At 47.4% G+C, this 15983-nt stretch overlaps 1 protein-coding gene across 1 annotated transcript in view; it reads left to right on the top strand.

Annotated features, from left to right (window-relative positions):
- Positions 1–15983, top strand: part of slc36a1 (solute carrier family 36 member 1) — a 122354-nt gene that overhangs the window by 19729 nt on the left and 86642 nt on the right. Inside the window, exon 3 of the mRNA XM_034182312.1 lies at positions 2227–2341. Within this exon, the coding sequence (XP_034038203.1) occupies positions 2227–2341 (115 nt within the window). The remainder of the gene's footprint in view (positions 1–2226; positions 2342–15983) is intronic.

Consider the following 15983-nt stretch of genomic DNA (forward strand, 5'->3'; position numbering starts at 1 on the left):
ACCCCCCTGATCGGAATTCCTTTGTCTGACTTCTTCCTGAGAGACTGGCGCTTTGCTTGATCAAAATTTTTTCAGAAACTGTGAGACACATCCAAGTGGACACCATTCGAGAAATTCAGACGGTTTTCGGTGAAAATTTTAACGGCTGATGAGAGATTATGGAGTGTTACTGTCGGTTTAAGGACTGCCCACGGAGCCTGACGGCGCGCCGCGCCCCGAGCCGCCGTCGTCGTCAGCCTGTTTCAAGCTGAAAACTTCCAAATTTAAGCCTCTGTTGACCCAGGACATCGTGAGAGAACAGAGAAGTTTTAGAAGAACTTGGGATCAGCAGTTTATCCTGACATTCCACTGTTAAAGGAGATTTTGTAATGAAAGACATGCGGACGGATTTGCGCGTCGGCACCCAGCCGCTCATGGCGCGGCGCCACAGCAAAACACCTCCCTGTTGATAACCATTCGTAAGATTCAGGCGGTTTTTGATGGCTTTCATGTCAAGTGAGTATCCGAGAAATTGTTTAACAGCTGGGCATGTTCAAACTTGTCCTGTAATGCTTCCAACGGAGATGTTTTGCTGTGGCGCCGCGCGATGAGCGGCTGGGTGCCAACGCGCGAATCCGTCCGCACATCTTTCATTACAAAATCTCCTTTAACAGTGAAATGTCCAGATAAACTGCTGATCCCGAGCTCTTCTGAAACTTCTCTGTTCTCTCACGACATCCTGGGTCAACAGAGGCTTAAATTTAGAAGTTTTCAGCTCGAAACAGGCTAACGACGGCGGCTCAGGGCGCGGCGCGCCATCCGGCTCTGTGGGCAGTCCTTAAAGCGACAGTAACACTCAATAATCGCTCATCAGCCGTTAAAATTTTCACCGAAAACCGTCTGAATTTCTCGAATGGTGTCCACTTGGATGTGCCTTACAGTTTCAGAAAAAATTTTGATCAAGCAAAGCGCCAGTCTCTCAGGAAGAAGTCAAACAAAGGAATTCCGACGAGGGGGTGGACCAGTGCTCACTCAAAGCCTGCCTACAGGTGAATGACGCAACCGACAGGCGTGAAAAAACTCATGCATGCGCACGAGGGTTCAAGCTTGTCTGACGCAATCACACGTGAGTCAAATCCATATAGTTTTTGAAAAAAATAAAAAGGTCAGTTTATATAGACCTCGTATATATACTTGCAGTTGTTGCTTAATATGATATGTACATGGTGGTCACAGGCGGCATTTAAATTTTAACAGTGTGGTTGGAGGGGATGGAGGACGTACTTTTTACCCTGACTGAGGGTCAAAAGTCATAAATTCTAAATGGCTTTATATCTACTTGTAATAAAATGTTAGTAAAAATCATATATATGTTGTTGTCATTAAAAGACTAGCAATAATATTACAGTGGAAAAAGCAGCAAGGTAAATGAGCACAATGGCAAGGCATACTTCAGATTTATATTTTAATACATAAGGATTTTTTATCCAGGCATGTATGGGTTTGTTAGAGCTTTTAATCAGCATGAATACAACTTACAAGGCTTCATTTATAAAAATCCATCGAGAATTATGATATGGAAAAAAACCATCACAGTAAATGAACAAAATGGCGTATTTTCCCCAAATTTCCACACTTTACGTAAAACTTTTTTTTTCTACCCAGGCATGTATGGGTTCATTAGAAAGATCAGTTAAAGGGCTTTAAAAAAACAAGCCTACTTTTATTAAAATCTGTTACCAATAGCGACAATAGAGCGAGAAAAGCAGCACATTTTGTCTTAATTTCCCCAAATTTCAGCATTTTACATAAAAAAGTTTTTTTCACCCACACATGCATAGGTTCATTGGAAAGAGCTTTCAAATGTCTTTAAAACAAGCCTACATTTATTACAATCCGTTAAGAAATAGCGATGCTAGTCCAAAAAAAGCGGTCAGTTTATTATTATTGATGATCGGCACATCTCCACCCTTAGTAATGGCGCCTTCCTGTCCTGAGCGACGCTAACAGATTGAGGCGCGCGTATCCATTCTAGTCTATATTTCCATGAGTAAAACTACTGTGTAACATGCAAAATGTAAAGTAGTTGCGTTTCTTGACATTTGTCACTTTTATTTGGGAGAAAAGAGGGAATTCCTATAGAGAATGGTGAAATGCTGTGAAACTTTTTTTTTCTCGACCCTATTTTTAATTTTCTCGTTGGTCCAGTCTCATGTTCTTCTCTCTCTCTCCTACACTCATTTTCAGGTTCTTTGCATCCTGACTGTAATGCATCAGAAACAGATGCCCTGTGTCCTTCTCCACCAGGACCAACCAGACCCCAGCGTAACTATGAGAGGATTGGAAGTCGGACAGGAACCTCGTAAGCAAAATTCAACTTAAACACGTGAAAAACGTTTTTAATGTCATCAAACTGTTGAGAAAGTGAATGCATGGACCCACGTTAGAGGGCGTAAATGAGCGGTCAGTAGCATACCAATAAATCACAATTTATTATGCAAAGGTGTAAACAAGGTTCCAAATATGCAAAGTCCAATTAAGTAATAAATGGTGACATGTGGGCAGGCCCGAGGGTAGGAGACGCCTATCCAGAGAAGAGCCGGAACCCACCTAGTTCCACCGCCAGCCGGAGGTCCGCAATCCACCAGAACCGTCAAGACCTGAAACCCTAGGTGGCCACCATTCAAGGCTGTCGGACCGGTACTGCTGGCAGGAGCAAAAACAGATTAAATTGGGTGTGTGTACACCCAGCAAACAGTCAGCAAACACAGTAATCCTCCTGATGGAAAAATCCAATAACTCCCAGAGTGCTGAGGAAAACTTGAGAACGTGCAGTGTCAGTTGTAATACTTAGAAAATAAGAAGTGAGGAGTGGAGACGCCAGCTCCTCCAAACTTCCATAAACCCAGCAACAAGCTGTAAGTATACACAGTCACATCTGCAAAGAGACTTCAGTAACAATGAATGTGCGTACGGCACAAAGAGGCTGAGTTGGTTTACCTGTTGGGCAAGCTGATAACTCGGCAGAGTTATGGTCAGTCCCAGGCTTTTATGGAGTAAAGATGATGATGTGATGACAAACAGCTGATGACAGCCTACAGGTGCGCCCCTGGTGGTGAAAAAAAAGGCCAACAGGCCAGGGCAAAAAGGTGCCAGCATGGCAGGGCGCCATCTGGTGGTGGGCCAGCAATACCTCCTCTTCAGCGGCCCACACAACAGGACCCCCCCTCAACGGGTGCCTCCCGGCGCCCGACACGGCTTGTCCAGATGCTCCTGGTAGAACTCCGCCAGGAGGGCGGGATCCAGTATGAAGCTCCTCTTCACCCAGGAGCGTTCCTCTGGGCCATACCCCTCCCAGTCTACCAGATATTGATACCCCCGGCCCCTCCGACGAACATCAAGGAGCTTCTTCACCGTCCAGGCCGGTTCTCCATCGATGATCTGGGCAGGAGGTGGCGCCGGTCCAGGGGAGCCGAGGTCCGATGTGTGATATGGCTTATTCGGGACACATGGAAGACCGGGTGAATCCGCAGAGAGGCTGGGAATTGAAGCTTCACCACGGCTGGGCTGATCACCTTGACGATCTTGAATGGTCCGATGAAACTGTCGGTCAGTTTTGGTGAGTCTGTCTGAAGAGGGATGTTTTTTGTGGACAGCCAAACCTCCTGCCGGGCTGGCATGTTGGGGCCGGAGCTCGTCGGCGGTCCGCATGGTCCTTGGCCCGCATCCGGGCCTTCAGGAGAGCAGAGCGGGCTTTCTTCCACACCCGACGGCATCTCCTGAGGTGGGCCTGGACTGAGGGCACCTCGACCTCTCCCTCAACAGCTGGAAAAAGCGGTGGTTGATAACCGAGGCAAACCTCGAACGGAGAGAGGCCGGTAGAGGACGACACTTGACTGTTATGTGCGTACTCAGTCCAAGCCATGTTGACTCTTGTTGACTCCAGGCCGACGGGTGCGCAGATGTGACGCATCTCAAGGCTTGTTCGAGGTCCTGGTTTGCCCGCTCTGCTTGACTGTTGGTTTGTGAGTGGTATCCGGACGACAGGCTCACCATGGCCCCCAGCTCCTTACAGAAACTCCTCCAGACCTGCGAGGAGAACTGAGGACCACGGTCTGACACTATGTCTGTCGGGATACCATGCAGATGCACAACGTGGTAGACCAGGAGGTCTACAGTCTCCTGGCAGTCGGGAGCTTAGGGAGGGCCACGAAGTGGGCCGCCTTCGAGAACCGGTCCACTATCGTCAGGATGACCGTCTTCCCCTGGGACGCAGGGAGACCCGTGATGAAGTCCAGTCCTATGTGCGACCAAGCGTGACGAGGCACAGGCAACGGCTGGAGGAGCCCCTTCTCTGGCTGGTGAGAAGCCTTGCCCCTGGCGCAGGTGGTGCAAGCCTGGATATAGTCACGTGTGTTGGTTTCGACTGACGGCCACCAAAACCGCTGCCGGACCACTGCCACAGTCCTTCGCACCCCAGGATGGCAGGAGAGCTTGGATCCGTGACAGAAGTCCAACACTGCAGTCCGAGCGTCTGGTGGTACGTACAGTCGGTTAGGTGGTCCACCTAACGGATCCGGGTGTCCGGTCAGGGCCTCCCTGACGACTCCCTCCACGTCCCATGTGAGGGTAGCGACGACAGTGGATTCCGGCAAGATGGTGTCAGGTGGGTCCAACAGCCTGGCTTTAACATCCTCTTAGTGCACCCGGGACAGGGCGTCAGACTGGACGTTCTTAGTCCCGGGGCGGTAGGTGATCTTCAAGCGGCCAAAAAACAATGACCACCGGGCTTGCCTGGGGTTCAGCCACTTAGCGGTCTGGATGTATTCCAGGTTCCGGTGGTCGGTAAGAACCACGAACGGGACCACAGCTCCCTCCAACAGATGTCTCCACTCCTCAAGGGCCTCTTTCACAGCCAGGAGTTCCTGATTGGCAATGTCATAGTTCCGTTCGGCGGGGGTTAACCTGCGGGAGAAGTAAGCACAGGGGTGGAGAACACTATCGGACTCCCTGCTCTGGGACAACACGGCTCCTATCCCTGAGTCAGAGGCATCCACTTCAACAATAAACTGGCGGCTAGGATCAGGCTGCACCAAAACTGGTGCAGTTGAAAACTGGTGTTTCAACTCCCTAAACGCAGCTTCGCACTGATCCGACCAGGTGAAGGGGACTTTGGTGGAGGTCAGGGCTGTAAGGGGGCTGACTACCTGACTGTAGCCCTTAATAAACCTCCTGTAAAAATTGGCAAACCCTAGGAACTGTTGAAGCTTCCTACAATTTAACCGGTTGGGGCCAATCTCTCACGCAGCTACCTTAGCCGGATTGGGTGCGACGGGGTTGGAGGAGATAATGAACCCCAAGAAGGACAGAGAGGTGCGATGGAACTTGACTTCTCGGTCCTCACAAACAGCCGGTTCTCCAGTAACCGCTGAAGGACTTGACGGACATGCCTAACATGATACTCAGAGTCCTGAGAGAAGATGAGGATATTGTCAAGATATACGAAGACGAATCGGTGCAGGAAATCCCGCAGAACGTCATTAACCAAAGCCTGGAACATCGTGGGGGCGTTGGTGAGGCCGAACGGCATGACCAGGTACTCAAAAGTGCCCTAAGGGGGTGTTAAATGCCGTCTTCCATTTGTCTCCCTTCCATATCTGAACTAGATGGTAGGCATTCCTAAGATCCAGTTTAGTGAAAATTTTGGCTCTATGCAGGGGCGTGAACACTGAATCCAAAAGAGGTAATGGGTATCGGTTGCGAACCGTAATCTCATTCAGCCCTCAATAGTCAATGCATGGATGGAGACTGCCATCCTTCTTGCCCACAAAAAAGAAACCTGCACCTAACGGGGATGAAGAATTCTGGATTAGCCCGGCAGCTAAAGAGTCCCGGATGTAGGTCTCCTTTGATTCGTGCTCAGGATGTGAGAGGTTGTACAGCCTGCTGGACGGATACTCAGCACCTGGAACCAAATCAGTGGCACAATCATACGGTCGATGTGGGGCAGGGTGAGGGCCAGACCCTTGCTGAAGACGTCAGCAAGGTCATGATACTCAGCCGGCACCTCCGTAAGATTGGGGGGTACTCTGACCTCCTCTTTCACTTCATCGCCAAGTGGCACCGAGGATCTTAAACACTCCCGGTAGCAGGTTTCGCTCCATTGAGCCATAAACCCAGACGGCCAATCGATCCGGGGATTGTGTTTTATCATCCATGGGTAGCCCAAAATAACCCTGGGGGTAGAAGGTGTTACATAAAACACAATCTCCTCCCTGTGATTACCAGAGACGACCAAGGTTAAAGGCCGTGTCTGATGTGTGATTTCTGGCAATAGGGTGCCATCTAGCGCCCGCACCCTCAGTGGCGAAGGAACGGCCACCAGAGGGAGCCCTACGGCCTTAGCCCACCTACTATCCAGTAGGTTCCCTTCCGATCCTGTGTCAGTCAGTGCTGGAGCGGTAAGGGTTAAATCCCCACTGAGGATTGTGACTGGGAGTCGTGCGCATTTGGGTGGAACGCCCGTGTGGTTTGTATGGCTCACCCTTAGCCCAGTCTCTAAGGGTGAGCGTTGGAGTTTAACTGCTTGGGGCAATTCTTCTGCACATGCTCACTCGAGCCGCAGTAAAAACACTCTCCACGGGCCAGCCTCCTTTGTCTTTCTTTCTCTTTAACTTTAGCCCTGCTCGTGTCCATAGCTTTGTCAGCAGGGGGAACTGGTGCAGCATGGAGAGCACGGCGCTAAATCGGATCTGAATGGGAGAGGGACAGCGTGCACCCGGCCATGCCCTTTGTCTCACTCCCGCTTGAATTCCTCAAGCCGATTGTCTAAGCAAATAACCAGATCAGTAAGCCCATCTAAATCCCGCGGCTGATCCTTAGCCACCAGATGCTCCTTTAGGGTCGGAGACAACCCGTTTACAAAGGCGGCGCGGAGTGAGACTGAATTCCAGCCGGCCCTCACTGCCGCAACGCGGAAGTCGATTGCGTAATCAGCTGCACTCCGTCGTCCCTGTCTCATTGACAGCAGCATATTTGAAGCAGACTCGCCTCTATTGGGATGATCGAACACCTGTCGAAACTCCCTTATAAACCCAGTGTAAGTCGAGAGGATCCGTGAATCTTGTTCCCAGAGTGCCGTAGCCCAGGCGCGTGCCTCGCCCCGAAGCAAATTAATCACATAAGCCACCTGGCCGTGCTCTGACCCGTACATAACGGGCCGTTGTGAAAAAACGAGTGCGCACTGCATCAAAAAGTCTGCGCACGTTTCAACACAACCACCGTACGGTTCCGGGGGACTAATGTAAACTTCGGGCGACGAGGAGGAGACCTCTGAACGACTGCTGGATTAATTCTATTAGGCGGCAGATCTACTGGAGGGGGAGTGGCTGCAGCCGCGCCTGACGTGCTCATGTCTACCTGCGCAGTGAGAGCCTCCATCCTATGGCTGAGGTGAGCATTCTGCTTGGTTAATAAATCCAAACGAGCTGTGAGGTTAGACAAAATATGCTACAGCTCACCCAGCGGTCCTCCCGGTAGATCCTGCGCACCTTGCACTTCCATTGATCGTTCTTCAGGTGGTAAATGCCCCCCGGAGTCCATGACGTGACCGAGTTATCCTGTTGAGAAAGTGAATGCACGGACCCACGTTAGGGGGCGTAAATGAGCAGTCAATAGGATACCAATAAATCACAATTTATTATGCACAGGTGCAAACAAGGTTCCAAATATGCAAAGTCCAATTAAGTAATAAATGGTGACACGTGGGCAGGCCCGAGGGTAGGAGATGCCTATCCAGAGAAGAGCCGGGACCCACGTAGTTCCACCGCCAGCCGGAGGTCCGCAATCCACCAGAACCGCCAAGACCTGAAACCCCAGGTGGCCACGGTTCAAGGCTGTCGAACCGGTACTGCTAGCAGGAGCAAAAACAGATTAAATTGGGTGTGTGTACACCCAGCAAACAGTCAGCAAACACAGTAATCCTCCTGAAGGAAAAATCCAATAACTCCCAGAGTGCTGAAGAAAACTTGAGAACGTGCAATGTGAGTTGTAATACTTAGAAAATAAGAAGTGAGGAGTGGAGACACCAGCTCCTCCAAACTTCCATAAACCCAGCAACAAGCTGTAAGTATACACAGTCACAACTGCAAAGAGACTTCAGTAACAATGAATGTGCGTACGGCACAAAGAGGCTGAGTTGGTTTACCTGTTGGGTAAGGTGATAACTCGGCAGAGTTATGGTGTCAATCCCAGGCTTTTATGGAGTAAAGATGATGATGTGATGACAAACAGCTGATGACAGCCTACAGGTGCGCCCCTGGTGGTGACAAAAAAGGCCAACAGGCCAGTGCGCCCTCTACAGGGCAAAAAGATGCCAGCATGGCAGGGTGCCATCTGGTGGTGGGCCAGCAGTACCTCCTCTTCAGCGGCCCACACAGCACAAACTGAAAGTGTTCAGTCTGTCTTCTTTTGCACATAATGAAGGACTGCTTGGATAGTTTTGATGTACGGATCCCTGTAATATGTAGTGGAAATGAGTCTTGGCTGCTGGTGAAATTGCCTTTTTTATTTTCTTCCTTTAGCACAGTACCTTTCAATAAACCATGGTAAAACACTACTGTGAGAGCTTGTGCCTCATTACGGGTCCATAAACATCTAAACTGGTGCACTTTGCACATATAAAACTGTCTTTGATGAGAGCTGCAGCCTTTCTGCTCATTCTGCTAACAGGTAAAGGAACATAAAGTCATCTCACGCTGCCCTTGTCAAAATAAAAGTCTCCTTTTCCCAATATAAGTGCAGTAGGTAGCATAAGGCCTCTTTCACCATAAATTCTTAAAGTACAATACAAGGAATTTGATATGGTGTCATTGGTGCATACACACACACAAAAAAATACTTCTGTAAGAGGTAATTGGTGCGTAAACAACAATAAAAATAACAGGGCAAAAATACTTCTGTAAGACGTGAAGGAGTTAAATAGACAAAATGGGCAAAACTATGTTCACTGTCAAATATAACATAGTTTAATGGGGCTGTGCAAGGCATGCAGATGTACAGTACCTATATAAGTTGCACCAGAGTAAAAGTCACATTTGTCACCATGCAAGAAGAAGCAAAATTGATAAAGTCGCTGTATTACTCATTTATAAGGCACACATGTAAAGGAGCAGAGCTAACGAGCTAATTAAGTCACTATAAGGGCACAAAATGCTAGTAAGCTGCTTCTTTCAGCCACTGACAGATGATCATATGTGAGGTGAATGTACCACACAATGAAACGTTTGAAAATACTGTGTATCATTTATATATTTACAACACAAACACTGCTTTAGCCATTGGAACGTAAGAGGTAATTAATGTTTTTTTTTTTACAAGTGCAAACTGGTTTTTTAATCCACTGAAAAGATTAACACGTTACAACGTAATTTAAATTCCTGTTTTAGTACATTTATAAAATAAAACTCACCATTAATTTTTTTCTTTTTGTTAAAAAAACTGTCCTTGTATTACCAAATAACTCCAAATAAGGTTTCTTCCAAATAGAGGAAAAAAAAGGTTCATCTTCATTCAAAAGTGTGGTCTTCCAGTAAAAATCACATAACGGTATGTCTTCAGAACAAAGAATGTTTTTTTTTGTTTGTTTTTTTTGAGGTCTCCTTCCTGAAGCAAAGCATGTTGGGACAGATTTACACCACACATCACTTTGGGTGAGAAGCGGGGCGAATAAGCCTGTGCTGTGATGGGGGAAGTAGTTGCCTCTTCACCTCCCCCTCTCCCGTCACTGAAGGCATTGACTGGTGGGCCTGCCTTATGGGTGGCCCCTCCCTCTGGATGGGCTCCTTTCGTGGATCCTCTCAGTTACGGACCCACCAGGAACACATTTTGTGATCAGATGACAGATTGTTTTGTATGAGTCTCTTTCCAGAGCTCAGTTAGCTGTTGTGGACTTTTCTGCTTCCTCGTTTAACTATCAAACTGACTTGATGAACAAAGCACTGACCTCTTGTGGATTATTTTCTACGTGGAACATTTCCCAAAGTGACAGAATAGCCCAACGCAAACTTACGGAAAGTTCCGTTTGAAATCAGCTCACAGCAGCATTTATCCGTTTACTGTTCACTTTGCTGTGGAAATGAATGTCTTTTCGTTTGCGCCATAACACATGCGCACACATACACACAGACATGAACATCTGTTTGGTTGCACTGTAGCAGTGCATCGTGCACACACACATATTAGTACTGTGGTAGTGAACTCGTTTGGAGGCAACGGAACACACAGACATGAATGTTTTATGGCTCAGTTCTTTGTGTCTTTAGACACTCTTTGCTTTTTGATAAAGACATTTATTCATCTCTCTCTCTCTCTCTCTCTCTCTCTCTCTCTCTATCTATATATATATATCTATATATATATATATATATATATATATATATATATATAGGAAACTTCAGATGAGGAGGTTACATTGTTCATGTGGTGTAAAAGATGAAGGGTTAAAAGATCAAAAAGGAAAGACTGAACTAAAAACTGCATTGAGGAGAAAAATTACATGCTTCGGCCGCATGGTCATCCAGAAAATGTCTGATAATATTAAGTGGTTTTTATGTGCTGTCAAAATACTTTTAGGTATATTTTTTGAGACACCCTGTATTTGCTTGAAGTGAGCATGAGCTGACATGAGTAAAGGCTGAAAATAGTAACGACATGATGATTGCTCATTTAAAGAATACTTTAAGTGTGACCCGACCTGGTTTTAAACGCGTGCCGAAAGTAATCGAGCCCTATTAGGAAGTTTCCACCTCTCGTTTTTTAAAACGAAAAGACAGTTTAAAGGTATGTTTCTCATTTTTTTTCAAGTGTAAAGAAAATTCTTGGCCTGAATCATGATTTTTTTTTCTCAGTATTTAAGTTGCAGGACCTTTCAATTTAGTAAAAAAAAAAACAAAAAACAACAACAGTTATACTCCAGAAAATATGATAAGTAATTATTGAAGAAAATATCTAAAAATAGTAATCTGACAAACGTAAAGCAGGTAATTAACCCAAATAATAAACTTGAGAATAAAAAGGAACACCGGTGCAACACAGATGTCTGTGCAAAAAAATGATTAAAGGTGCATCAACAAATTGTGAGAGAGGCGCAGTTTCAAAATACCATATTCATAATTCTCTAACCCCATAACAACCTCTCTCTCAATTTGTTGATTTCTTTCTTAGAAAATATGTTTACAGTCTACCATCATACCTTGGAGATACAACAGATGTTCTCAATTTTATTAATACTTGGAAATGTGTAAGTAATGATGTCCTTGCGTCTTTGGATGTGCAAAGTCTGTATACATGTATACTTCATCACATAGGTTTAAGCCTGGGTCCCACCAAATAATGAAAGATGAAGAAGGAGCCACGCATGGGTGTGTCAGCGATTATTCGAAGAATGACACGTTTTCATCTATCATGTATCCACTATGAAGGTGCCTCTCTGTACCCCGCATGTGCCATGTAGCAGCCTCAAGTGAGCCACGACTGACCGGTCATTAGAGCCTCGAATGGCTCGCATCAGCCACACTAAGCCACATAGCGCCATGATAATGCCATGTTGGCGCACGTTTAGGCATGATGGGTTTGGTCCAAACCTCCAGCCCTCCCACACCTGGTCCCTTTAAAGTGAGGATTTTCAATTCACAGATTCACAGCAGCATTTAAAGATGTCCCATTTTTTAAACGCAGTCCAAAAATAGACACTCTAGCACAGTTCCACGGTTGTGCGCTGTGCGCCAGGCTGCTGTCCACCTGTAATGCAGCAGACCAGCTAGAACCGAAGCAGGGGTTTCTGGAGAGCCGCCTCTGTGCTCCTTGCTGGCTCTGCGGCTCGTTGGCTTTTCTTCTGCGGCTTTAAACACACAAAACTTTGTTTGTCCATTTATTTCTGCAAAATCGCTCTTTTGCGTGCGCTGATGTTGTCCTTTCATGGACAGCCGCCTCTGTGCTCTTTCTAAGGACCCTGTCCCACTGGCGTTTAGGAGGATTTGCGCATGAAATGAGGAGACAAAAGCTGAGCATCCGCAACAAAGGTGGACGGAAATGACAAATGTCCCGGGGTGGATCAGCGAATACATGAGGAAGAAAAGCGGATATAACAGGGAACAGAAGCGAAGGCGACCGCAGAGGCGCCCCCATGAGGGGCACAGTGGCCGTGATGCACTCGCTTCATCCGTGCCCACTCTGTCTGCATGCGCGACATGCCATTTGCGACCATGATGTGGCCTTGTTGGGCACGCGTCATATCTGTTTTGCACGCTGTCCCGGTGCGCCGCCAAGTCGCGCCAACCCGTCGGTTGCGGATATCAGCGGATGACAGGGGATATGCGGCGCGTTGGTTGTGTATGTCCTGCGTATGTCTTCAGTATGTGTTCAGGCAGTGATGCGGATCTCATCCGCAGCAGGATTTTTGAGCCGCTCAAAAATCCTGGCTGCGGACATGTGTGCCTCTGCGGATGATCACGGACTTGTTCGGATGGCGGCCGACTCATACAGGAATGTTACACGGTTATTGCGGTTGTTTGGCGGATGTGGGCCACTTTTGTGCGCATTCCATCTGCAAATCCTCCTAAACGCCAGTGGGACAGGGCCCTGGCTTCCTTTCCATCTGTGGCTTGCTGGCTTTATTTTTTTGCTGGCTTTAAACACAGTCATTCTTACACCGTGATTCCACTTTTAACTTTGTGTTCGTCCGTTTATTTCTGCAAAGCGCTCTTTTGCACGCAATGCCGTTCTACATACACAATGAGGTGGTTGCTTTATTATATACACCTGTGGATCATTTAAAAAAACCCATATATATATATATATATTTCTGTATTTCTTTATTTCTTCCGCAGCTTACAAGTCACCGTGATACAACTTTTAACTTTTTGTTATGTCTTCAAAATTGGTCTTTTGCACGCGCGCTGCTGTTGTCCTTTCATGGACAGCCGCCTTGGTGCCATTCTGCATACACAATGAGGTGGCTGCTTTATTATATACACCCATGGACCATTATCAAAAAAAAAAAAATATATACACCGTATTTTCCGGACTATAAGCCGCTACTTTTTTCCCACACTTTGAAACATGCGGCTTATATTGAGGTGCGGCTTTTCTCTGGTTTTTTCTTCACCCACTAGGGCGCAAGCAGAAAGTAAAAAAAAAAATGAGAGGTGGGAAGTCAAAGTTGGAAATCAAAGAAGAATGTTGGGAAGGTGTAGTGACATGGACCCACAACAGGGGGCGGTAATGAACGGACAATGGATGAGCCAAAAAGTAACAATTTAATGTTGTGAATTGCACAACGGAATACAGACAATTGCAGATGAGGAGTACAGTCAGTCATACACAAGGTGACGTGTGGGCAGGCTCGAGGATAGAAGACGTCTGTCCAGAGAAGAACCAGATCCCACATGGCTACCACTGCCAACGGATCTGAAGAACACCGGAGCCGCCAGGTCCTGGGTCCCAGGTGGCCACCGTCTCCAGCTGTCAGACCAGGTACTGCTGGCAGAAACAGAAACAGTTAATGGTGGGTGTGTGAAGACACACCCACTAATTGTTCCCTGAGTAGTTCCTCCGGGAGGGAGAACCTCCACCTCCAGATACAATATCACCCGTGCAGCTCCTGTTGGTCTCCTTCCTGGATGGAGTGAGAGACGAAGACCGTCGTCCTCTCACTGTCCACCAATCCAGCCTTTAATAGACCTCGCAGGAACACGGCTGCACACAGACCACTATTAAGTTACAATAATAATCACTGCAGAGAAAATTACCTTGTTCGGTAGCTGATTTCTCGGCGAGGAGGTGGAGTTGCAGTCCGGCCTTTGTAGTGATGGTGATGAGTGACAGCTGGCGCTGATAAGTGACAGCTGTCACTCCCAGCAGCTCCGACGCCCTCTCGTGCTTGGAGCCCGCACTCCAAGCAGGGCGCCATCTGGTGGTGGTGGGCCAGCAGTACCTCCTCTTCAGCGGCCCACACAACAAAGAAAGCGCTAATTTTCATTTAGCACATGCATGCAGCAGGCACGACTAAGGTTTTTTTTCAAACCCACTGTTGGGAAGGTGTCATAGCACGGACCCACAACAGGGGGCGCAAATGAACGGACAATGAGTAAGCCAAAAGGTAACAATTTAATGTTGTGATATTACACAACGAAACGTGTCTTAATGTTCACAGTCAATAAACACCAGGTGACGTGTGGGCAGGCTCGAAGATAGAAGACGCCCGACGAGAGAGAAGCCGCGTCCCACACGGCCTCCACCACCAACGGCCTGAAGAACACCGGAGCCGCCAAGTCCCGAGTCCCCAGGTGGCCTCTGTCTTCGGCTGTCGACCCTGGTACTGCTGGCAGAAAACAGAAAGATAATGTGTGAGTGTGAGTCCGCACACTCAGTAATTAACAGTCCAGACACCGTTAGGAGGGAGCACCTCCACCTCCAAATCACACACACTCGTGCAGCTCCTGATCAACCACTTGTCTGGGACGGGGTGCGAGGTGAAGCCGTCACTGTCACACCAAAACGCCAATCCTCCAGACAAGGAAACACTTCAGGAAAACGGCTGCAACAGAAGTTCAGTTGGTTACACAATGTGTCAGTCAGCAGAGAAATTACCTTAGTACTGGTAGTCGATTTCTCGGCGGGGAGGTGGAGTTGCAGTCCGGCTTATATGGTGGTGTAGATGAGTGACAGCTGGAGTAATGAGTGACAGCTGTCACCTCCTCTGGGTCTGGCGCCCTCTTGTGCTTGGAGCCCGCACTCCAAGCAGGGCGCCCTCTGGTGGTAGTGGGCCAGCAGTACCTCCTCTTCAGCGGCCCACACAACACCCACACTCCCTCATCATGGAAACCACACGAAGATGCTGCATTTAAGTTGAAGGCCATCGATCTGGCAGTAAAGGAAGGAAATAGAGCTGCTGCACGTACGCTTGGCGTGAATGAATCCATGGTTCGGCGCTGGAGACGGCAGTGGGAAGAACTCATTCAATGCCAAAAGACTAGAAAGGCTTTCAGAGGACATAAAAGCAGGTGGCCTGAACTTGAAAATGTTCTTGAGGACTGGGTTAACACTCAGAGAGCAGGTGGCCGAGGTGTATCCACTGTGCAAATCCGGCTGAAAGCCAAATCAATCGCCCGCGAAATGAATATTGACGATTTTAACGGAGGACCGTCCTGGTGTTTCAGATTCATGAGAAGAAAGAGCCTGTCGATCAGGGCGCGGACAACTCTCTGTCAGCAACTCCCCCCGGACTACCAGGAAAAAGTTGCAAATTTCCGACAGTTTGTTGAAGCAAAGATCGCGGAGAATGCCATAGGACCAGACAACATTATAAATATGGATGAAGTGCCATTGACATTTGATCTGCCTCTGACCAGGACTGTAAACAAGACAGGTGCATCATCCATTATGGTGAAAACCACCGGACACGAGAGGACACATTTCACCTGTGTCCTGGGCTGCACCGCATCTGGAAAGAAGCTTCCCCCGATGGTAATTTTTAAGCGCAAAACTGCCGAAAGACCAACTCCTGAAGGACATTGTGGTTAAAGTCAACCAGAAAGGATGGATGCTAGAAAGTCTAATGAAGGACTGGTTAACGGAGTGCTACGGAAAGTGTGGAGTGGTTTCAGTGTGGAGGAGGACGATGAATAAACCAATCAGTCATTTTTCTGTTTTGTTTGATCATCACTTTTATGCTACAATCACCGTTTGGACAGTAATCAGTTCAGTTATGTTCAGTTAAACTACGTAATCAGTTCAGTTATGTTCAGTTAAACTACGTAATCAGTTCAGTAGATATCAGCGGCTTTTAGCCCGGTGCGGCTTATATATGTACATTTCCATTTTTTTTTTTAAACTTTGTGGGTGCGACTTATACTGAGGTGCGCTCTATAGTCCGGAAAATACGGTATATATATATTTCTTTATTTCTTCTGCAGCTTACAAGTCACCGTGATACAACTTTTAAC

Source organism: Thalassophryne amazonica, chromosome 11 (genome assembly GCF_902500255.1).
Source record: "Thalassophryne amazonica chromosome 11, fThaAma1.1, whole genome shotgun sequence".
NCBI lineage: Eukaryota > Metazoa > Chordata > Actinopteri > Batrachoidiformes > Batrachoididae > Thalassophryne > Thalassophryne amazonica.